This window comes from Cebidichthys violaceus, unplaced genomic scaffold (genome assembly GCF_023349555.1).
Source record: "Cebidichthys violaceus isolate CVI_PGR_0920_01 unplaced genomic scaffold, fCebVio1.0.p SCAF_5, whole genome shotgun sequence".
Taxonomy (NCBI): domain Eukaryota; kingdom Metazoa; phylum Chordata; class Actinopteri; order Perciformes; family Stichaeidae; genus Cebidichthys; species Cebidichthys violaceus.
This window is the reverse complement of record NW_027176705.1, coordinates 15,653,290-15,677,371: the sequence shown is the minus strand read 5'-3', so window position 1 is coordinate 15,677,371 and position 24,082 is coordinate 15,653,290. Positions and strand designations below refer to the sequence as shown.

The 24,082-nt window shown below is 40.6% G+C and overlaps 2 protein-coding genes across 2 annotated transcripts; one reads left to right on the top strand and one right to left on the bottom strand.

Moving 5' to 3' along the window:
- Positions 1 to 3,043: 3,043 nt before the first annotated feature.
- On the bottom strand, positions 3,044 to 13,808 carry LOC137887548 (coiled-coil domain-containing protein 81-like). Its single transcript, XM_068730630.1, has 16 exons — positions 13,733 to 13,808; positions 13,512 to 13,573; positions 13,265 to 13,418; positions 12,849 to 13,033; positions 12,684 to 12,758; positions 12,413 to 12,584; positions 10,945 to 11,059; positions 9,771 to 9,864; positions 9,345 to 9,491; positions 7,741 to 7,839; positions 7,220 to 7,389; positions 7,058 to 7,136; positions 5,710 to 5,820; positions 4,993 to 5,102; positions 4,779 to 4,904; positions 3,044 to 4,631 (listed from the first exon to the last, which is right to left on the bottom strand). The coding sequence occupies exons 1-16, from the start codon at positions 13,806 to 13,808 to the stop codon at positions 4,493 to 4,495; spliced, it is 1,914 nt and encodes a 637-aa protein (XP_068586731.1). The 3' UTR covers positions 3,044 to 4,492.
- On the top strand, positions 12,576 to 23,429 carry LOC137887549 (interleukin-18 receptor 1-like). Its single transcript, XM_068730631.1, has 12 exons — positions 12,576 to 13,021; positions 13,209 to 13,386; positions 17,802 to 17,930; positions 18,746 to 18,998; positions 20,803 to 20,989; positions 21,124 to 21,268; positions 21,363 to 21,425; positions 21,506 to 21,629; positions 21,731 to 21,873; positions 22,147 to 22,290; positions 22,412 to 22,564; positions 22,647 to 23,429. The coding sequence occupies exons 3-12, from the start codon at positions 17,885 to 17,887 to the stop codon at positions 22,979 to 22,981; spliced, it is 1,593 nt and encodes a 530-aa protein (XP_068586732.1). The 5' UTR covers positions 12,576 to 13,021; positions 13,209 to 13,386; positions 17,802 to 17,884; the 3' UTR covers positions 22,982 to 23,429.
- Positions 23,430 to 24,082: the final 653 nt, after the last annotated feature.

Genomic DNA, 24,082 nt, shown 5'->3' with positions numbered 1-24,082 from the left:
TGTGCTCGGGTCATTGTGGGATGGCGTGTGGGCAGGGTGGGAACATCTGGATCTGAAATGAAGCTCGGACACTAACTGTCAAAAAGCCAACCACATTCTGCCTGCCAGTAAAACTAGGATGAATATCCATTGGATCTACTGGCCCTGGGAAACACACACACACACACACACACACACACACACACACACACACACACACACACACACACACACACACACACACACACACACACACACACACACGACAGAAGAGACAGGCCGAGGGAAACAGAGGGTGTTCACTATGTTTCACAAGTTTCCTTAATTTCACAGATTTGATCCTGAGGAAATAAGGTCAGAGTTGAGTCAAATATATGAGGACACTTTTGTGCTGTTGCAGAGCAAATTTGCTCAGCCTCACGTAACCCTCTCCATTGTCCAGCAGTCATCATGTGCGTGACAAACAGTATAAAGTATGTTGGTCTCATGCTGTCTGCTTCTCACGGGTGAGCATAGATGCCCCATGAGGCAGTGTCCTCCACCCTTCTTATTATAACCCCTCAATGCTCTCCAGTCGCTCGGCTCAGACAACATCACCCCAGTGAGCCTAATCAAAGACAACGATGAGTCCATGCATCACAGCGGCACATACGGATAGTTAACTAAATGCCATGGCCGCGCCTATTTCTGGGGGTTAGGAAACCTAAAGATCCCACAGAAGTTGATGCAATTAGACTTGTCAAAATTCTGATCATACGCAAGTTTGTGTGCAACTGTTTGATTTAGTTGGAGATGACAGTCTGTCACGGCTGCATGACTGTAATACAGCAACCTCCCACTCCAGTTAGCTATCCATCAGTATTAACTGTCACCAGCATCGTTTAGCCATTTACCACATTGACAGTGAATATTCAGGTATCATTTGTGCCTCAAATCTCAGTACGAAAGCCTACATCAGCTTTTCTGCATTTCCCTCATGTGACAGCGCGTTCCTTTCCACCAAAAAGTGAGGCTTGGAGTCATAAGGCACTTCTATCAGGACCTTTTTTGGACATGGAAAGGGAACGAGCTGGAGATCAGCGTTTTGGGATTTATTGTTAGTGCAACTAACTACACAGCAACTCTTTGGCATAGCGTTATTAATTAAACATTTCATTTTTTTAAGTAAATGTTTTGGGACGTGTGAACTAATGTCATTGCCTACCATGGAGGCATGATTGTTTTCCTGAAAAGGGGCGTGGTGATCAGAGCCTGACATATAGCGTGCAGGAGTTAGTCCTAAAAATGACTTCTGGTTCCCACATCTCAATTTCTTTTTCTTTTTAATGGGTTTTTGGTTAGATGCCAGTGTTGGGATCTGTTGGGAAAGCCTACAGAAATATGTCGTTCCTGCAGCTCTCTATTGCCGGTCTGATGTACCCACATCTAATGTAGCAGCTCAGTCACCAGATATTGATTTCAAGTCCTAACTCCTCAGTATTTGATTCATCACTCAAACCCAAGAAACCACCAGAGAGCAAATAATCCGCACTGTAAAATAACATTGAAGCATGAGTAGCTTTTTTTTTTCTTGAACTTAAAAATGAAACACTCAAGCCTCCTTGACCACAAGCCCGAACACCAGCATGCCAACAAGTTCACTCCCTCAGTTCGTCAAGGGTCGATCTCTTGCAAGTCCAATTGAGTTTTCAGAGTGTTGCAACATCACTTCAGGGGAAGTCCATGAGGGTTTTTAAAATAAAATCTGTTGTAGAACACACCACAATACTCTGTAGGGGATGGGTGGGTCCTACACAGACACTTTCAAACACTCGAGGCAGAGGAGAAAAGAGACGTGGGCGAGGGATGTCTCACTCACTGGTATATACTGTATGACTGTGTGTCTGACTCTTCTATGGATTTTCCCATGCATAGCTCATCAGATAATTGTTTACAAGCTTATGTACCCCCCAAGGATAAGTAGTGTTTTCAAAGTACTCCTGTGAGTTGCAGTAAGGCTGCAACAGTCATTTATTGTACAATAAATAGTTTAATAGCTCCAGGGTGGGTCCTGTTCTCAATCACACATCTCTTTCTCTGAGATATACAGAATGCGTATGTGTTCTGCACCACAACACACACTCACACACGTTTTTTGTCCATACACACAATCTGTCCGTCGCTTAGTAGATTAATCGCCCAGTGTGTGGGGCAGTTAATTGTGCATCTGTTTTGATACGAAGGCCTTCAACATGCCTCCATGAGCTCATTAAGGGAGTTCTGGTTCACAGAGAACTGGGACTACAGCCAGAATAATATTCAGTCATGATCCTGCAACACATTCATCATCCATAGAAACTCCCCACTGCATGAACCCATCCTCCCATATCAAAGCTACATACCTTCTTTCATCCTCATCTTGTTTTGTTTTCCTCACTTTTCTCTTTGCTCCAATTTGTTTTCAACCTACAATGACTTCTGAGGAAACGCACAATGATTTGTAATGTTTTGCGTTTCCTTCCTTTTAACCCTGCAGTCCTCACAAACTTGGGGCCCATGTTTGGGGCCCTCTTGCTTTTCATCTCTCTGTAAGTTATGCACTTCTTTGTATGTATGCCTACTGTAGCATATACAACTTCCCCCATCATGTGTCGGGGTCAGACATGGGACAGCTGCCCCTCAAAGTACGTAGCACCCAACAGACAGTCTCCTTACTCCCTTCTCCACTGTGCTGCACTGGTGAAAAGCATGAATTTTCAAAGTATCACAATCTGAAAAACAGATTTTTCTCAATCCTTTGCCTCATTTTTTGAAACAGTCAACATTCTCTAAGCTGTTTCATGTGACATCACTTTACTGCATGTCTGCAAAAGGTACCCAAAACATTTTGTGTCAGGTTTCAAAAAATAGTTACTGTGTCAGTAAATTGGCGGCCAAATTGAAAAGTTGTTTTGTCACCGCGTTACTTTAGTGTCACGACAGCTGACAGAAATTCATCTCCTTTTTTGGTAGTGAGCTAAGAAATACATTTATGTTCATTTTTATTTTATTTTTAGCAGTTTTACAACCAGGAAATACAGTTTCAGTGTCGCTTATTTTTGTTTCGTTTCACTTTTACTTTACTTTATCCTTGGTGAGTAATTTTTTTTCTCCATGGCAGTTCTAAAACTGTACTGGGAAATAATGCATATTTGTATGTATACAGTAAGTGTATTTGTGTAGCAATTTGTTACACGTACTGTGCACAGGACATTCATCTTTGATCTTTCAGATAAAGTCATAGACAATGAACCAGCAACAATGCTAAAACATGCAACCTGTGATTCAGTTAAAAACATCAGATTGTACCTCCTCACAGTATGTAACACTTATTTGTTCTAACTGAATGTAAGCCTGAATGTAATGTTTACAAAGTACTTAAATGCATTGACTTCTACCTACATGCTAACTACTGTAGCTAGGTAGTGATTCACTTCTACCAACTTGTCTCCAATTATAAACTTAACCAAACTAAATAAGAACCTGAGTAGAGATTTGTTAATAGGGGTCGGGTCAAGTCAGTCTTATTTTTATGACCCAAAATCACAAATGTATCTCAAGGGACATGCGCTTGGGTGTTGCTAAAGAACAGACGGGGCATTGTTAGTTGATTGCTCAGTGGTTGTTAGGATGCTGCTGTTTTTTCTTAGGTGTTTGGTACTACTAGATGCTGTGAGTGTCACTAAATTGATGCTAGGTGGTTGCTATGGTGCTCAGGGGGGTTGCTTGGGTATCTAGGCAGCAGCGGGGACAGTATACCTACACTATAACTTGTATTTTGCAAACACAAACTAGAGGTTCAATACAGATCTTTACACCAAATCTTCAAAGTGAACAGATCTTTGAACTGAACTGAATATAATGCTGCGTTCCTTTTACCTCAGAAGTCTGAGCTGGGAATGACGTCACACCGAAGATATTGGCATTCCAGTAAAACATGTCGGAAAACTTAATGGTCTTTGCTCCAGCCATGTTAGCCATTGTTGATAATATTGTATTATGCCGATATTTTGCGCATACAAATCTGCAACATGTCTGCAGATAGAAGTTGGATAGCACTGTGTTCGTCTGATCATTTAGAAACAAATAAGAGAGAAGTGCTCATGAACAGTATTCACCACAGCTTTTTTTTTTCTGTTGATGCCCACGCGGAGCGGCCATCTTGGGTTTTGAGGTTGCGGTTGGTGATGTTTGCCTGACTTTCCCAGTCGGAAAGCTGACTTCAGGCTGCGTTCCAGTTGAAATTTCTGGGAACTCGGCAATTCCGAAATACCAAAAACAACCATATTCTAGGGAAAATAAAAGTACAACAAACAAGAACTCTGCCCAACAAAAAGGAGAAAGAATAAATCTCACATTAACACAGCCGATTAAAGTATATGCTTAACGTATCATTTAGATCTTGAGTGACTGTCACATGATGAGGCACAAGAATTGAGGTCTTGTTTAGGTTCTGAGGTATTGATGTTCAAGCTGCTGTAGTCTACACTGTTCATCAGATCATGAATTGTGAGCCAGAGAGGTATTGAGAGTCCTTCCAGATGTTGGTCTCTCCACAGTTGGTGGTCCTCCTCTTACACTGGCAGCAGCGCCTGTACTGGGCCAGTTTATCTACCAGGAGCTCCCCGGCAGACCTGACCACAGGGAGACAGAACAAAGCATGAATGATGTAGGCCGTGATGCATCTTTTAGGTCGGTCAGTAAGTATGTGAACTGTTTACTTATGATTGTATAAATAGATGTAAATGCATGCTGACGGAGGTGATCCCACATCCACGGACCTCAGGAAGCGCCTGTCCTCATCCTCTCGCTGGTGTTTGAGCTTTGCACTGCGACTCCACTCGTCCTCCAGGGACTTACTGATGTCCCGCTTCTTCTCAAAGCGATTGATGCGGTCCACTATAAACCTGGACAGGAAACATACCAGACAAACCACAATAGTTTCTTCATGCTCATTGTCATCCATTTCTTTCATTCCTCCCTTCCTTTACTCACTCCATTTTGTTGTGTTTGAGAACTTCTCTCTCTTTCTCTAGCTGTTCATGATGGTTGCGCAGTTCTTCTTTCTTCCGCTCAGTGGCAGCACTGAAATTTACTCGGAAGAGCTGCCAGTAGAAACACATACAGTATATACATGCATATATAAAATAACATGACATCGACTTCAATATATAGTGGATCAATTTAAAAACAAGACAACAACAGGACAGTGGTGGAAGTACAACTCAAGTACTGTACTGTTTAGTTTTACATAGTATTTACATTTTATGCTTCTTTATGCTTCAACTTCACAACATTTCAGAAGGAAATATTTTTTCTTTTTACTCCACCACATTTATCTAATATGTTTGTAGTCATTTTGGAAGTTAACATTTTAGATATAAAACATTTGATCAACTAATAAATCAGATTCATTTTTAAAGTTTATGCCATTCAAATTAGCTACATCTCAAGCAGCTGCAACATGAAACTGCTTATTGCATGTTAATGCATCAATACTATTAATCCAAGAATATATAATCACAAAACATTTTTTTATACATCTTCTACTTAAGTAAAGGATCTGAGTACCTCTTCCACCACTGCAAAAAAAACAAAAACCGATGCAGAGACTTTTAATTGAACAACAATGACATTGATTATTTCTGACATCTGCATGAGGCCAAAAATGAAACAATGAGGTTTATGGCAGCGATAACAAACAGCGTTGACCTTCTGTGCCCTCTCTCGGCCTTCTGCGTTGTTGGCTGCTGTCGCACAGCGGTTGAACCCGGAGTTGTCAGCTTGGCACTCTGGAGGATCTGTGCACTTCTTATCTCCCACCTAAAGGACAGAACAGACTCATTTGTATTGTAAGGTGGCCATTGAGCAGACTATGACTTTCTGGCCCACAAGGTAAAAACTAAGTCAAATGAAAAGAAAATTGTTTCTGGCACCCTTTGTTGATACCCCAGAAAATATTGTGAAATTCGGTAAACCAAGTTCTCCCTGAAATAAAATGTGACTTTTATTTTGAAATAGAGGCTTACACAACTATCTGCTAAACAACACAAGCATTATTTCAGTCCATCAAAAGAACAGCTGGTTAGGATGCAAGCCTCCATGCATTCCTCTTCCTTGCCTACATTAACCACAATGCAACTCAGGTGTGTTACGCCAGCTAATGCAGCCTCAAGCATTTAGCACTTAGCGACTTACAATTCAGTATCTATCTACCGTAGGCACAGCTACGGGAGCAATTATGGGGTTAAAGGTCTTGCTCAAGGACACATTGACATGAGACTAGCGGAGCAGGAGGGGATTGAACCACTGACCCTCTGATTGAAAGGCAGCCCTGCTCTCCACTTAGCCATGGTCATTCTATTAATCAGATTTCACACAGCTCCCACTGGAGCCATAAAAAACGATATACATTTAAAGAAATGACGTACCTATTCTTTATTACCAAAGAAACTTAAATGATTTTGTTCAAAAAACATTTTTTTTTCCAAATGAGTGAGTTGGAATATGATCTTTGTTAAAAGTCTTACAAGTAAGGTACACTTGTTATATAAATCTAGTAATTGAATAATACGTGGTTTATTTAAGTGAAAGTTTAATGACATGATGTAACTCTGACATCTTCTTGTGGTGCAATAAACCAAGTAACCAGGCGGCAGCCTCTGGGTCTGTGAAGTGAAGCCAGTTAGGAAGGACCTTAAACCTGCATTCTTTCTAGCGGCCACCAGGGGACGACTGCTCTGGTTGCAAAAAGAAGTCGGATCGTATGGAAGTCTATGAGAAAATGACTCTACTTCTCACTTGATTTATTACCTCAGTAAATATTGTAAACATAAGTTTATGGTCATACTTAATTCTAATGTTAACTTGAAGGCTATTTTTTTAGATATTCTCTAAGCAATACAATAACTGAAATGAATAACTGCTATTTTACTCACTTCCCTCCCCATATTGTCACTGGTGATCATTGTGTGTAAAGCTTGGTTTACAAACAAAACAATATTTTCACCAGCATCCTTTGCAAAAGTCTGAAAGTCAACTTTGTGAAGTGTTTCCTTGCCTGCGTGTCCAGAGCCCTCTTGTAATGCGTCGTTCTCTCGTGTTTCTGCTGGAGCTGCTGAGCCTTCTGCAAAGCTACCCTAGAACACACACACGCCAGGTTACACACACTACCACAGCAGATGATTATTTGAACTTCCCGAGCAGCGCCGCTGTTACTCACTCCTGGACCAGCTGGACCTGGTCTAGATGCTCCATGAGCAGACGGTTCTGCTGGTCTCGAGCCTCATGTTGCCGCCGGGTCTCTATCTGGCTCTGAAGCTCGTTCATGTAACGATGCTGCTGGATCCTCCTGGCAGGGGTGAAGGGCCGAGCCGGGAAGACGAATGAAGTCTAAACACATTTTAACAAGCAACTGTTACAGTAAAAAGATACAGTGAGTGAGTTGTTAAGTGTGATTTCATGTTTTAAAGCAATAATCCTTAACATTTTCATGAACTCAAACCCTATTTTTTTACACAATTTCATTCTGCAATAGCCTTTCAATGTATTTACATTCTGACCATGATCGTTCACCAAAAATGTGTATACTAAACAAGACATCTTCACCACTTTTTACTTTGCTGTATTGCAGCTTGTTTGGCTGCAATGTAAACAGATACAAAAGTTACTCTTCTTACAAACTGGCTGAGTGTTACCTACCAGGACTGAAATCGTACAACTTTAAAATCAAGCTCTACTCACAGGGAAGAGAGGGCAGCAAGTCTTCTCTCTCTTCTCCGACATTTGCAGGTTGAATGTAGCAACCTGCTTTGCGTGCTTACGTTGCTCATTCAGCTTCTCCTGCCAGACGAACACACGAGGACACAAGCCTAGTATCGTCACGTTGACTGAAACAGCAAAGACATTGAGAGCATGATACTCACCAGGGTAAAAAGCTGACTTTTTCAGAGGGCTAGTTTTATTGATCCATGAAATAATATTGGCAAAAACATCATGCAAAGCACTTCAAGTTGTTTCATTTTGACTTTTAATATCCCAGAAGTCCCACACCTCTTCCCCCGTGCTGTAAAGAGGATGAAGCTGTTTTCTCAGCTCTCTGGCCCCAAACAGTCTGGAACCACCCTTAACGCTTCAATTGTTGAGATGTTTTTTATTGCTCGTGTTTTTATTGCGATTTTTACTCTTTCTTGACACAATGGTATGAGTTTACTTCTGCCCTCGGCCTTGTGAAACCAACAGTTTCCACATCCTCAATCAGTGTGTTGTTTTCTGATCCCTATTTTTTTTTCTCTCTCATAAACCACAAAACAAATCCCCAGAGCACTCACAAATCACCTTCAATAACCCACAGCAGATGGTATGAAATAGGTGTTCATTCAAGCATGTAACAGACTTTGAATGGATTACTCAGCTGTTTGTGTATTGGTAGTTCCATTAGCTGACTGCTGTTGGTCAAACACACCATCCAAAACTCGAAAAGTGAGCAGCGACTAAGAGGAACTCAACATTTTAGGTACTGGTAGTTCCGTTAGCTGATAGCCATTAGCAAAACAATAACACTGCCCATAACACTGAGCAAAACAGTTTTTCTGTCACTGTGTCTGGCGGTCGGTGATGCACTCAGCTGTGTTATCACTAGCGGCTCCTACCAACCGAGGGCCAGTGAAGAGTAGTGAGTGAGGAGTCAGCAGGCAGTCAACGGCAGTATAAAACAGGCAATCAAGGTGTTTTGAGAAAGTGTGCGTCAGCCCGCCTTAAAGCACACTCAGCTTAATGGTCTATTTTACTTTAAATGGGACTTTAGTTTACTAAATGAACATCATGCTGTAGTGAAGAAGACTTGAAACAAGCGATTGAGACCATAAACCAATGTTTACAATGTTTACTGAGTTATTAAATCAAGTGAGAAGTAGAGTCATTTTCTCATAGACTTCAATACAATCGGACTCCTTTTTGCAACCACAGGAGTCGTACCCCCCGGGTCATTTGAAAGAATGCATGTTTGAGACACTTCTGCATTGACTTCACTGGAGGTTACCGCCTGGTTTTAACTAGAGTGCTTATCCCGGAGCTGTATGAGTCTGCTTCATGAACATACAGCGTCGAGAGGAAAGAGGAGAAAGACCGGAGGGAAGTTATATAAAAAAGGACAGGAGTTGTGGCTGAGCTGATCAAAAACAAACAAGGAGACAACACATTCCAACAGATACAGTCTGTACTCTTTCTAGCTAGCCTACAGCTAACGTTTGCGCAGTCAAATTTGTGCTTTTTTTTTTTTTTTGTCGGAACACACTTATCATAGAAAAACACTCAAACACACCAAGGGCACACATGCATACACACACCTGTTCTTCGTCCATGTACTGCTTGTCTCTCTGTTGTTCTTTCAGCAGTAAGAGTTTCTCCTGAGCTCGCTCCTCTGCCTGCTGCTGCTCCCTCAGGTAGACTGGAACATTTCTTTGGGCCCGCTGCATACACAGGTAGCACAGTTCCTACGATGACAAGACAGTAATAATAATTATACACAGTTATTAATCAGTAATGTAAACATATAGTTATTTACACGCTGTCTAATATAAATACTTGGTAGGTAATGCATTGCTTGGGTACAACCAGCGCAATATTTTACTCAAACGATCATATCAATAAAACGTAATTCCCTATGAATAACATCTAATTTTGGTGTTTCGAACCAATCGCGCCAACAAGAAAGTGAATCTAGCTGTATAAAAGCCAGATTGGATTTACACGTACAAACCTACAGTACACACCTGTCCAGCACGAGTGTGGCCAGTGCAGCTAACGGTCACGCGAGGCTTCTCCAGTTTGGGGGTGACCTCTGGTGGTGTGACGGAGGTGGGAGGCCTGGGAGATGAAACAGAGCCTTTACCATACTGTTCAGCGAGGAGAGCGACTCCCTGGTGCGTGTGCAGTGTGGTGTTACCTTATTACAGGAAAGTGGATTCACTGACCAGTGTGATTTCCTTGTGCGTAATAAATTTGAATTCTTCTTTGATTAATATATTCGAGTTTACATGTCTGCATGTCAATTTGAGCGCTGTCCTCGACCAAAGAAATTCTTAGACGGCTAACGATACGATTTTGACAAATAAACGATTAGTTGAGTCAATCGACAGATCTGTCTGTGGAGTTTCTCCACAAAGAATCACACAAATGTATCACTTTAAGTCCCATGTTTACCAGTGATGTGTTCATACATTTCTTTGAAATAAGTCATTGGGCATAAAAAAAGATTTTTTAAAAATGTCTAATCGGCTATATACTAATAAACTGAATAAATAAGCTTATACAGTGTTTAATTTAGTACCAGTTAAAAGGAACTTTTGAATTAAAGCAGAAAAAAATACTTTTAATCACAAAAGCATTGTTGTGAACAGCTGTTGTATTTGTATGAAGTTTCACATGGGGCCTTGTTGCATCATAGACATGTGTTTGAGGTGTGAAGGGTGCTCTAGCTGTTTCTGAGGATATCATGACAAAATGAGTGGCTCTAGAGTCCTCCTGTTATCTGTAGTGACTCTGAAAATCTGCTGGAAGAAAAAAAAATGAGGTGCACTGACGGTGTTCATAGACTTGCTTGCAACAAGATAAAAATAACAGGGATATCGTTTGTGACCACACTACCGTTCTCAATTTAAGAAGAGTGTGTGTGTGTGTGTGTGTGTGTGTGTGTGTGTGTGTGTGTGTGTGTGCGCTCTGACAGTGAAGGTGAGGTGATGACAGAGGAGGAATCTGTCCCACAGGTAGTTGTGCATCATTGATGGAGCTGGAAGCTGCCTCCGGGCTGTAACAATATAAGACCACCACAGAGCTCTCCGCTCACACTGACTCATCTACCTGCAAACAAGAGCTCTGCGCTCTGCAAACTGAACCTCTCCATAGACTGGGTGTGCTTGTCTGTCTGTGTCTTTGTGTGTGTTGTACTTGTCTGTGGCCTCCATGGGGGGTTTTGGATTCAGTTCTTCAGACAGGCTGACAGCTTTCATCTTGGCAGGCTGCAGTGGCTGATGGGATTTAGATTGTCTCTGTTGGGGAACTTCTGCAGAGACATACAACACTCTGAGTGGGTTCACTGTTACTATGACTGCACTTCATATGACAGCACCTGATCTATCGTTATTAATTCTAGACCCAACCTCCGCTACATAATTCGTTTTTTTGATAAGAGATGGGTTTCAATAGAGAGTCATTTTTTGCAAGAAGTCTCTTGTGGTTGTAATGAGCGTTCTATCATCCAGTCTGCTCAGAATAGAGATATATAAGGAACTCAAAGCATATACTCTACCATCACTCCTTTATCTATTTAAAACATAAACATTAGTTGTTTGGTATATGTTCACTTTTAACAGCCTGTTGCAATGCAGTATGAAAATAACATACAATACAAACTTTCCTTTAAAGTAAATATCTATATTTTGCCCCTTAAAGTCCCACAGTGAAACTTTAGCAGAAGACAGTTACAAGAGAGATTTAAATCAAATCCTTCGCTTTAGATTGGATCGCTTAAAAGTGGGTCATTAGACTCATTAAGCTTCAGCAGTCTTGTATAATCGAGTTGTTTATCAGAGCTGTCCATTCATAAACACTGGCTATCGTACACCACATTGAAAGTAACAGCTTGAGTAATTTTGGATGACGTGAGAACCGGTGCTCCAGCTCATCCTGCTGGTGCAACCAGTTCATCAAGTGCAACGACACGGCTTAAAGGAATACCAGCACATTTTTTCGGAAATAATTATTTGCTTTCCTGACAAACGTTTGTTGAGAAGATCAACACCACTTGCTGTGCGATAAATATGAAGCCGCTTAGCTTAGCTTAGCATAAAGACTGGAAGCAGGAGAACACATCTGTATGTACAAAAACCTCCTTGAGTCATAACCAGGCAACCAGCCGAGACTCCAGAAAGTCACTGATCTAAAAAAGAAACACTTTGGCACATAACTCCCTGTGAAACCACTTTTTTTTTTGTACAGATTAAATACACAAGATATAAGGTGTAAATGTGTGAGTTTAGGAATGCAGTAGGTGGATTTTGTTATGTTTGTGCTGCTGTCCCCCCTTCTTCCAGTCTTTATGCTAAGCTAAGCTAATCGGCCGTTTTCTGTAGCCTCTTATGTAACAGAGTCAACATTTCCATAAGAAATCCAATAAGCCTTATTTCCCAAAATGACCTCCAAACACATTGATAAATGTGAATTAACATAATTTCCACATCATGTTTATTTCAGCTGCTACAGCTACTGTAGCTCCAGCCTTAACAGTGAGGAACACGTATCATTTTCCTTTGCTGCAAGATTTGAAAGGATTTGGATTTGATCCAATGTTTAATTTAGATTCATTAAAGCGCTATCAAACCCCAAATTCTCAGCCTTGTGCCAAAAGCTCTTTCACCTCCTGCATTCCTTTGGTCTGGAGCTGGTGACAAGCACCATACGTCTTTGTCCCCAGCTTTGTTGTCTGGCTGAGGAGAGCAGACAGTTGGCAGGGTGACGGGGTTGGCAGTCGGTGGCCTCTGAAGCCTGGACAGGCCACCAGACAGCAAAGAGACACTGCTCCCAGGTCTCTGCAGGGACAAGAGTACAGATGACCCGCCCCAACGCATACACTGTACATTCATTACGCACCATAACATGCAAACACACATGTGTGTCTTCATACTTACGTCGTTAAAGGCTAACAGCAGCCGACCAGTTCCATCCATAGCATTAATAAAACCTCTGTTGAACTTCATCCGCACCTTTTGAATCACATCAGACGAGATTACGTTTAGCAGAAGACCTGTGGTCATAGTCCCAGACTTAGAAATATAGATGAGCAGTGCAGCCACCTTGTTGTTCTTGAAGGACAAAACTCCAATTCCCTGGAAGGTGAGGAATATGTTTTGTTCAGAGGCCAAAGCCCTGAAGAGGAGAAGAAGAGTTTCTCTAACGCAGCCCTCCACTACGTCTCGACTGAAAGGAGTCTCTTGTGAGACAGCTGCAAAGTTCAGCTGCACCACCGGTAGGTGTGTTGCTGCGAGGGACACACACACACACAAACCTATATTATGATATTATAATACCTATTTTAAATACTTATCCATCACTCAAAGAAAGCTGATTGAAAAGTAGCGTTTTCAGGTTCTTAAATTCTCCTGATCTATATTTGATTTCAATTTCTCTATCTTTTTTCTTTTTTCTTTTTTCAGATGAGTTTGTGGTGACATACATCCTTACAAGGCATTTCTTCAAAAAACGTGCTCACCTGCAGCCAGCGGCCTGACCTGCTTTAAACCCAGAGACTGGACAAGTTTCCCAGCCAAGAGGAAGATGGGTCGTTGGATCATTGTGAACTTGTTTCCTATGTCCAACTTCTGCTGAGAGAAGGTGAAGGTCCCCAGTCCGGTCAGGTGGACCCCCTGTTGGATCAATCAATCAATTATAGATAGATAGATAGATAGATAGATAGATAGATAGATAGATAGATAGATAGATAGATAGATAGATCTAACCTTTTGTAAGGCCATCTGACGTTCAATGTGGGCAGACACATCAGCCCAAATACATTGTATATCTGGGGAAAAAAGCACGTTTAGTTATATGGCGAAATGGAGACGCCTGCACACGTTATTAGCAGTGTATACACCGAACACATAAACTTCTACAGCAGCTGAATAAGCTGTTTATCACGCTCACTCTGGTTTTAAAAAAAGCAAGACGTTTTTTGTCTGACCGTTTTCTGAGAGCTGGGAGAGAGTAGGAAAAGTCCGCCTGTCCGCTTCTGACAGCAGCCGCAGAATGTCCGTCATGTTTGTTAAACCGTTTGAAAAATCATCACAGGATGAAGTTTTTATAAAAGGTCTCTCTGTAACGTCCGCCTTCTACCTGATGAGCTGCGACTGCCAGAGATTAAGACGCGCACTCGAGAGCAGCGGTTGCCCGGAGCGATGCACCCCCGCACGGCACGCACTGGTCCGGGTTTCCAGTGGAGCGCAGATACACAACGACAACAAAGCAGTTCAAGTTTCATCTTGTAGTTGTCAGCAATATAATGTTGGACACACGTTTTTGGAAGCCCGAAAAGGTAATATACACGAGGGTGCACTGGTATTATTATTATTATTATTATTATTATTATTATTATTAATAATAATAATAATAATATTAAAATAGGCTATCCATGCAGGTTTCACCCTTGACAAAAGCCTACTTGTTAACTAATCAATACGATTTGAAGAATCATTGTGAAACAGCATTTAGATCTCAATGTTGTCAAATACAATTTACAAACATAGTTTAATAGTCAACTGAATGAACAAATAATGAATTCAATTAAATAATTGATTCAAAATAGAAGGGTGGGGTTTTGCATTTTGGGGAACTTGGACTCAGTTCAATCAAATCCACTGTATTAGTACTTCCCAAAATTACAAAAATATATTAAAGCTGCAAGCAGTGATGAGCGGGCCCTCGCATCTTTGCGTACGTCGAGGGTACTTACGAGACCTCAGCTTACGCTGCCAAGAATGTCTGCGACCATCAGATAACGCGACCACGAGTTAGACGTTTTTTTCCTGCTTGGAGTATTTGACCCTGGAAATTCTGCTTTGCAAATAGTCCACCACTTCCTGCAACCACTGTGTGGCGCTAAACAACGCGCGTCAACATAATTTATGTTGCTCTATATCAAGTGTAGACAACATCATGTAACTTTCATGTGAATCGGATATCGTTTGTCAAATAACGCTGATTTCCTTTCACCATTAGGTGGCGCTTTGACTTAGATGGAAAATTGGCTTGTAGACATCCTCAAGCCATGACTGTTATGAAGCATGGCAAGTTTGGGACAGATTTGAACAAGTCCAGTGGAGATACATCAGCTTGCTGTTTCATGGGGAGTCACGTAAAATGGCCGCCACGCCACGGCTACACCATTCAATCAAACGTAAAGAATTTGATAACTTTTAATCACAAAGGTCTTTAGATAGTACTGACCAAATTTGAATTGGATCCGCAAAATTCCCTAGGAGGAGTTCGTTAAAGTATAGCGCCTAGAAATGGTCAAAAATGAATGGAAAATTCAAACAAAAATCTAAATAGCAGACTTCCAGTATAATTTAGAGCATAGTCTCAAGAGACTGTTTTTTTAAGTCTCAATGTGATACATGTGTCTACTAAATTTCATACATCTAGGTGAAATGTACCGCTGGGGCTGCTCTTTTGAATATTGGTAGGGGGCGCTGTCAAGGCAATTTCTAAAAGAAAAGGCAAAACCCCATATTAGTTATTTATGTTTATCACCTTTGACACATGTGCAAAGTTCCATGACTATTTGTTCATCCTAAGCCACAGAAAACTGAGCTTCCATTTCACGGTGAATAATGCGTTGCCATGCAACATATTTTAACGGAAACTCACAAAATTCATGATGAAGTATCATCAATGTCTCAAGGCTTTCCTCAGAAAATGTGAAGTCCATCAGATCAACTGGCTAGGAGGAGTACATCAAAGTATAAAACGTGTCATTTCCTTTTGCCAGTAGGTGGCGCTATGACTTTGAGAACATTTTGGCATGGAAATGTGCTCGAGCCTGAAATAGCATTATGCATAACAAATTTTGGGCAGATTGGACAATGTACCTCTGAGTTACAACAACTCCCTCTTTCATAGCGAATGGCACAAAATGTGAGCGAAGTGGGCGCACGCCATGTCAAGGTCGTTCAATGAAAACTCACCATTTTGATACATTTTCATCACAAAGGTCTTTAAATTGTCCTGACCAAATTTGATGTTGATTGCATAAACTCTGTAGGAGGAGTTTGTCAAAATACAAAGCCTGAAAACGTAGTTTAATGGGAGTTGCATAAAATGAACGCCACGCCACAGCTACGCCATTCCATCAAACATAAAGCTTTTGATAACTTTTAATCACAAAGGTCTTTGGATTGTACTGTCCAAATGTGAAGTGGCTCTGACAAAGTCCCTAGGAGGAGTTCGTTAAAGTATAGCAACTAGAAATCGAGGGAAAATTCACATAAAAATCAAAATGGACGACTTTTGGTTGATTTTAGAGCATGGTCCCAAGAGACTTTTTTGTAAGTCTCCATAGGATACATGTGCCAACCAAATTTCATACATGTAGGTTAAACAAGGCGCTGGGGCTGCTTTGTTGAAAATCTGCAGGGGGCGCTATCGAGACAATTTATAACGACCAAGCCAAAAATCCACATGAGATCTTTAATTTCATTACCTACGACATATGTACAAAGTTTCATGAGTTTTGGAGTATCCCAAATCACAGAAAAATCAGCTTGCTTTTTCATGGCGAACAAAGCGTTGCCAAGGCAACAGAGTTATACGAAACCTCACAATATTCATGATGAACTATCATCAATGTCTAAAGGCTTTCTTTCTAGAATGTGAGGTTGATCTGGTGAAATGGCTAGGCGGAGTACATCAAAGTGTAAAACTTGTCATTTCCCTTTGCCAGTAGGTGGCGCTATGATTATGTGAAAATTGAGGCATGGGAATGTTTTTAGGCCTGGACTAGCATCCTGCATAAGAAATTTTGGGCAGATTTGACAATGTACCTTGGAGTTACAACAACTTCAATTTTCATGAAAAATTGACCAAAATGGATGCCACGCCACGCCAAGGTTGTTGCATGAAAACTCATGATTTTGATAACTTTTCATTATAAAAGTCTTAAGATCGTGTTGACCAAATTTGAAGCCGATCGCATAAACACTGTAGGAGGAGTTTGTGAAAATACAAAGCCTGAAAACGGGAAAAATGGCCAAAAAGAGCTAACTACTGTAGCGTCCCCTAGTGGCTGAAGGAAATGAAAATGTGAGGGTACGTTACAGATTGCTATGTGGACATTTGCCTCAAATTTTGTGATGATAGGCACAATGGTTTTAAAGTGAGGTTGATTGATGTACAGAGCCACGCCCCTGATAAGTTCATTGGCCCATAACTTGATAACGCGATAAGTTATCAAGAAACTTTTGGGGGGGTTTTGATGAAATTGAATGACTAATGATCCACAGCAAATTTGGTAGCAATCTGACACAGCGTATAGGAGCAGTTTGCAAAAATGTGTTTTTCACAAAAATGAAAATGGTGGAAATCTGAATGGGCGGAGCTAAAAAATTTGAGTGTAATGATTGTAGAGCAGATGGAGCTGAATATGTGTGTCAAAGTTTATGTTAATCAGACATGAAACTGTAGGGGGCGCTAGTGAGCCATTTTGTCATACATGAGCATGCGACCCATAAAATCTCAAATTTTCACGCAGTCCTTATCCGCCTGCCAAATTTGGGGAGTTTTTGAGTATGATAAAGCCCTGAAAAATGCGATTTTAGAGGAGAAATAATAATAATAATAATAATTCTTTGAATTACAATCGGGCCTTCGCCCGACTTCGTCGGTGTTCGGGCCCTAACAAGGACAGCCTCCTAAAAAAACGGGCTCAGGCTTCAAGTGCAATCATTTGAAGAATGTGTTTCCGGGAAGTTGTGGAGCAACTTGTAACAGCTGGTAAACACTGATAACACCTTAACTCCTCCAGCACACATGCCATATTCAGACATTGAAATACCGTGCTTACATTAATTCGGTTGTCCATTACTAAAGTCAACACAGATATAGCTACATATATTTATTGTTCTAAGTGCTTATTACATACAACCCATGTACTATAAATAGCTATGGGCTGCTTGAAATGTTACTACTCCTGTCGGAAGGGATTTTAAGAGCTTGTTTATGATCCAGCTTCTCTTTCATTTTCACTTCATTTGAAGGAGAGGCGAAATGATTCCACAGAACACCAAGACGTTTCTGAGAGGACACTTGTGGATCCCTGATGTGAGGTGTTTTTATCGTGATGGAGAGAATACTGATGATTCTGATCCTTCTCATGTCATTGACAGGTAGGTCTAAGAAAATGAGCGCTTCATCAGTAGCTACAGGTTGAGTAATGTGTTTATTTGTTTAGATGTGCTGTGAAATATCCAACATTCAAAGTACACTGATATGTAATAGCCTATGGTGGTAAATAACTATATACTATACTCCAGTGCTGAATTTAAGGGGACTTACTAACCATTTGTTTTATACTACTTTACCTTAAACTATGCTCTATTTCAGAGGGAAACACTATAGGCTATAATTGCTTTTATTTACTTGACAGATGTACAACTTTTACATAAAAAAAAAGTTAATGACATTTTAATAATAAACTACCCAGACCCAGAGAGCTGAAATGATTCAGTATTTTAAAAAAATGGAAAGAATAGATTGATGTTGCGGAACTTTTATATATTTTAAATACTCTGTTGCACAGGTACTTTGATTAGGGTCTTGAATAGTCTTTATTCAAACTCCTGTAATCAACAATCCTGCATTGTGAAATATCCATGTGTTTATGAGACATGCCAAATAGCATACAAAGCTTTCTTAAGTGCTAAGTGCTCCCACAGACGCTGACCAACTTCCCTTAAGAAAAGCACAAGACGATTAAAGCCACCAAGAAATTGGGATGTGGCCAAATATATCTCACAGTATTGTTATACAAAGGGTGACATACCAGGCTGTTCTCATCCAGCAGTAAAAAGTCAAATAATGTGTCGTAATTTGTAGAATTTGTAGTTGTTTTTTTGCTGTTGGTTGTTGGTTGTTGTTGGCAAGTTCACAGTAACAATAGTTTTCCATAATGATATTAGCGAACATTTCTGACACTTTGCAGGCGTGTGTCCCCGGAGAACCACAGAGACGTATATCAAGGCAGGTGAGATGGTGGCGCTGTACTGCCCTCATGACAGAGGTTCTAGTCATGGTGATGCCAAAGTGATCTGGACCAGTTATATCACCCAGGAGATGGACCTGACCGACATGTCCTCAGCTGAGCAGAGACAGATGGGGGTGCTGGTTTATGGGAGGAGCCTCGTGATTCTCAGTGCCTCTGTCAACCATCGGGGAAATTACTCATGCTCTCTGGGGTAAAGTCCAAACAAGTTAATGAACAGCATTCCTCTCTTACAAGGAGCACAATTCCCAGAAAGCACATTTAAACCGTGTTTCGTTCTTAAGACTGACATTGAACAAGACTATAAAAGTTGCATAAATAGTTCTTTGTACCCCTAAGGGATTATCTTGGCTCTCAGTTCCTAGAGTCCCTAATGAATAAGGTTTTACTCTGGTGATTTCTATATATCTTCTTATATCTAATGAACTCAAAGTATAGATGTTTTAAATATTTGCTATATTATAAAATATTGTAGAACTCATATTCTGAAAGCATAATTTGTCGATTGTTGTCTTATCTAACATCTGCAGTAACGTAAATGTAGTTTACTAGTTTATTACCAACTACAGCTTTTATCCTTGCACTGAGCCCTTGAACCAGTTGCTTGCCATTATAATGAGCTGCATTAAGAGATAAGCAGGACCAAGAGCCTAAAGCCACGCTAGCAGCTCTGTGATGACGCTGCTTTGAGCTATATGCTAACACTAACAACACTAACATGTTGATGTTAAGCGAATAGTGTTCACCATCTTAGTTTAGCTTGATAGAATGCTAACATTCGCTAACTGGCACTAAACACAAAGTACAGCAGATGTCATTACTTTTGCAAGTATTTGGTTATAAACCAATTTGGACATTTTGTTGATCTGATGGTGGCGCTAGATGAAAAGTAATGGATTACAAGTCATCCTTAAGCGATTGATTGTCTGAACTAAATTTCATGCTACTCCTTGTGAGAAACCTTGTCAGCCACAAACCAAATGCCTTAGAAGGTCTGTTGCAATGTGGCGCTAGCAGACATCATTCTCGCCAAAAGATACTAAAACTATCTACTAACTACTTTGCATTTTGGAATCTTTTTTAGCTGTCTCCATAATTCACATTCAGAGCCTCTGCATAATGTTTAAACTGTGAATGTTGGGAATTCTACCTCTCTCGCTATGGAAGGCGGGCAGGTCACGCTCTCTACTGTACTTTTTGTCAGCAGAGTCGTATCAAATAACCAGCTGGTTCCGGTTTACAATCAAAAAGTATTTAATAACTAACAGAAGTTAAACAATTACAAACTGAAGTGCACTATCGATTGAATATGTTCCGCGGATCAGAGTTAACGCGCCCCCACCCAACAGCCCACCTCTCTGGTTACCTGTAAAGTGGTCAGCAACGAGAACTTAAGAGAGATCCTCGGCAACAATGTCTTATACTTTAAAGTCCCTGCCTGAAACTTTAAAAGTCCATTATCAGCTTTGTGATTGGCTGAAATCCAACTGTTCCCTCCTGGTTTCGGACAGTGCAGTGTCCACTCTCGGTTGACCTCCTTGGCCTGGTCCGTCCCTCCTCATCTGGAGCGAACCCCCCCCCCCTGTTCCATAGGGCTGTAATCATCAACATCTCTGCTTGATCAATATGTTTCCTTCCCCCGCTGTTCACACCTTCTCACATTCCTGCAGCCGGCCACTCCAAACTCATCACCATATGGTCGCTTACGAATCTGAAAAGCTTATTTCAAAGGTCCCTGTCTCTCCCTCATGGCTCAACACTATACCTTTAGTTTAAAATATGCAATGGTTATGCTTTTATGGTTTAACACTTCTACAATTAAACATGTTATGACATTTTATATAATAATACCTTTGGCTTAAAACTTATAAATAAACATTGGCATAAGATATCCACCACTAGGGGTGCTATTAAACATACTAGGAATGCTTTCTAAACTTAAATTCTTCACAGAATGTGAAATCTTCATATTAACCTTTTCTTTGATGACATGACAGGAATGCCAGCAGCCAGTTCTGGTTCAGGCTGATAGTATGCACAACACAGTCCGGAGAGTATGAGAAGAGGACCCAGTACCCTCAAATATGTTACACTCAAGAGGCCTGCGAATTGAATTGTCCCGAGGTAAATGTACCTGCTAGAAACACGCCGAATATTACCACCAATGGCATTACATGGCACAAGGTATGTGAACACAGCTGATTTTTGATTGCGAACAAGATTTGAAAATAAAAAGCTGCATGTTTTTCTGCATTTGAGGCTAAAGCTGGTTTACAATGACTTCACGTTTTAAAAAAACATATTTTTCCATCTTGTAGGACGGCGAGTCTTTGCCAACAAAGGGCAACTTCTCAAGTGTGGAAGTGAATGACCACGGTGAATACACCTGTACCAGATCCTACCTGTATTATAGTCAACTATATAACATGACCTTTACAGTGCTGCTTAAAGTCGAACCACAGGGTGAGGGAAAAAAATGCTTTTTGGGTCTGTTTATTGTCATAGACTTCAATATGTTTTATTTGTGTGTTAAATGTTTGCCCTTTTTCCTGCACAGAAAAATCTGGACAATCAATGATACTTTCACCACGCAAAAGTGGTGTACTTAATGTAGATTTAGGTGAGTGTCTGTGTTATTGTGTAGTTACATACACATCTTATAGCTTTAAAATTAACTTGTGAAAACTCTGCTTTTTGTAGGCGCAACGGTGGTGATTGATTGTGAAGCTGTTCTGTATTCAGTCTTTGACGAAGTGTTCTGGTTAGACGGGAAATCAGAGGTGGAAACAAACAACAGCTTTCCTGTTTTCTACAATTACACACGGTAAACACTTCAAACTGGAAGTGCACATGTTTAAAGTGGCCACATAAACACTCAACACACACACAAAAAGCTTGTCTTTCTCACTTTTCTTTCCATTCCAGTGAAAATAATGCTGGAGTAAGAAAGATGACGGCATCTCTAGTCTTCAAAAGCGTGTCAGAGGAAGATTTATCAAAAAGTTACACCTGTAGTCTGGAATCTGTATCTGTAAACTCAAACGTCACCATCACCTTGGCCCAAAAACGTGTGTAAGATGGATGGATAGACCAAATGTGTGTTCAAGAACCTTGCCTTGAATCTTAAACCTGTTCAATCTACTTGTGTAGTTCTACCTTTTTGAGTGGTGCTGCCACTAACGATTATCACGTTTGAAATAATGAATGAATCGTTTAGTCTTAAAAAAAATATGTCAGAAAAGCCTTTTTGAGCCAGAATTCAAATTCAAGTGACTACTACCATTAATGAGTGTTTAAATGAACATTTCAATACATTTATTCTCCCTGTTGTTTCCCTACAGCTCGTCCTTCTTACGTTTCCCTGGCTCTCAGCATTGTCGGCGTTGTGGTGGTGATGGTTTTGACAGTCGTTATCTATGTGAGGTTCAAAATCAACATCACTCTTTTCCTAAGAGACACTCTTAGCTGCCATAGCAGCATCTCAGGTGGGATCCATGTTTTTGGTTCATTGTAGCTAACAACTCATGTTTAAGAGGTACATATCTGGACGTCAGACAGAATGATAGACGTGACAAAGCTGCTTCTTGTTTGTTGTTGTTTGTTTAGATGGAAAGAGCTATGATGCCTTTTTGATGTGTTACAAGAGCGACACAGACGCAGGACTAAATGAAGATGACAGAAAATGTCTGGAGAGTGTTTTGGAAGAGAGGTTTGGGTACAGTCTCTGTCTTTATGACCGTGACGTCTTACCAGGGAAAGGTAAGACATACTGTTAAAATAGAGAAAAAAAATGAAAAATCTTCACGAAATAAAGAATAATCTGAACTCTGGTTGGTTGCAGCTGCAGCGGAGGCAGTGCTGGACTGCATAGAGCAGAGCCGGACGGTGGTTTTGGTTCCCACCTCTTCAGATCCCGGTCCAGGATCTGGCCTGCTGAGTGCCATCCATGCCGCCCTTGTGGAGCGGCAGACTCGCTTGGTTGTCATCCGAACTGAGACAACAGAAGCGTCGAGATCTGGTTCGTTACCGGAGGCCTTGCAGCTTCTTGGCGAGGCCGCAGACTGTGTCACGTGGAAGGGCATGAGCTCCATGTCGCATTCTTCCTCCTTCTGGAAGCAGCTACGCTATCAGCTACCGGCCCCACAGCAGGATTCCAAAATGAAGCTTTTACCTTAGACAACTACCCAGGATGATAACTGTTACTGTATTTAGTCATATCTATGGTCTAACTATATGCCATTAAGTCAGGTCATACTGCAAGATGGTTGGCAACTTTCATACTACTTATAAGAGAGAATTCATATTTAATATAGTTAATCATTGTTAATCAACGAATCCGCTTTTTTCTCCACAAATATTTTGACTAGTCATTGAGGAAAAAGACCAGGATTCTGTGTTTTTGTAACTTTTGAGCCAGCATGCACAGTACCAGAACCCTGAAAATGAAGTAGCTAATTGGAAGTCAGCCATCATTGAGTTTTTAACACCTTTTTTTTTTTTTTTTTATTATTCCAGTGAAATGTCCAAATGTATTCTGTGAAAAAGGCCAATCAAGTGTGGGCACTGTGGGAAAGATGGAAAATATGCACCGTCACACGTCAAGATATTAAAAAATGCACTTTTATGTTGTTTTTGTTTTACCACTACTTTTAAACCTGCATTAATACACGTTTTTTGATATCAACAATATAGCAATTCATATGTGTAATGTGAAAAGATGAGCTTTTTAGTCTTGTGTAGTGTACATTTTGATGTCAGATGTTCTCATCAACTCCCTGAAGGCAGACACACGCTGATAAATCCACACACACTAAACAGTTCTCAAATCACAACTAAACCAAAAGGCCGGTGAATATTGGAGAAACACGTTGTTGCTCCATGTTTGCTGAATATGTGGACCATTGTTTGCATGATGAGGGCATTTTATATCAGCTTGTTTGATGTTTTTCTGCCACCCAGTGGAAGTTTTTGTAGTTGAACAGTTGCGGTCATTTCCTGTGACTTCTTCACAATATAACCCCCCCCCCCGGTGTATCGCCAGTTAAATACTTCAGAATACCGATAATAATTAATAAGTAGGTTTCACTTTCAATTTGCCTTGGTATTTGGTGCATACATATAAACATTAAGAGGAAATACAAATACAGGCAAAGTACTGCAAAAGTCAAGAACATATATTTAGAAATTAGAATAAAATATGAAAAGTGATAATATATGATACAGGAATATTATTGGGTTTACAGTTCCAAAAATTATTTAGAGGAAGATAGAATAGCC

Coding starts and splice junctions, on each gene's coding strand:
- LOC137887548 (XM_068730630.1), bottom strand. CDS start 13,808: ATGACGGACATTCTGCGGCTGCTGTCAGAAGCGGACAGGCGGACTTTT. Junction 13,419..13,511: donor GTCAGATGGCCTTACAAAAG/GTTAGATCTATC, acceptor TTGATCCAACAG/GGGGTCCACCTGACCGGACT. Junction 4,632..4,778: donor GAGGACAGGCGCTTCCTGAG/GTCCGTGGATGT, acceptor CCCTGTGGTCAG/GTCTGCCGGGGAGCTCCTGG.
- LOC137887549 (XM_068730631.1), top strand. CDS start 17,885: ATGGAGAGAATACTGATGATTCTGATCCTTCTCATGTCATTGACAG. Junction 20,990..21,123: donor ATGGCATTACATGGCACAAG/GTATGTGAACAC, acceptor TCCATCTTGTAG/GACGGCGAGTCTTTGCCAAC. Junction 21,874..22,146: donor CATCACCTTGGCCCAAAAAC/GTGTGTAAGATG, acceptor GTTTCCCTACAG/CTCGTCCTTCTTACGTTTCC.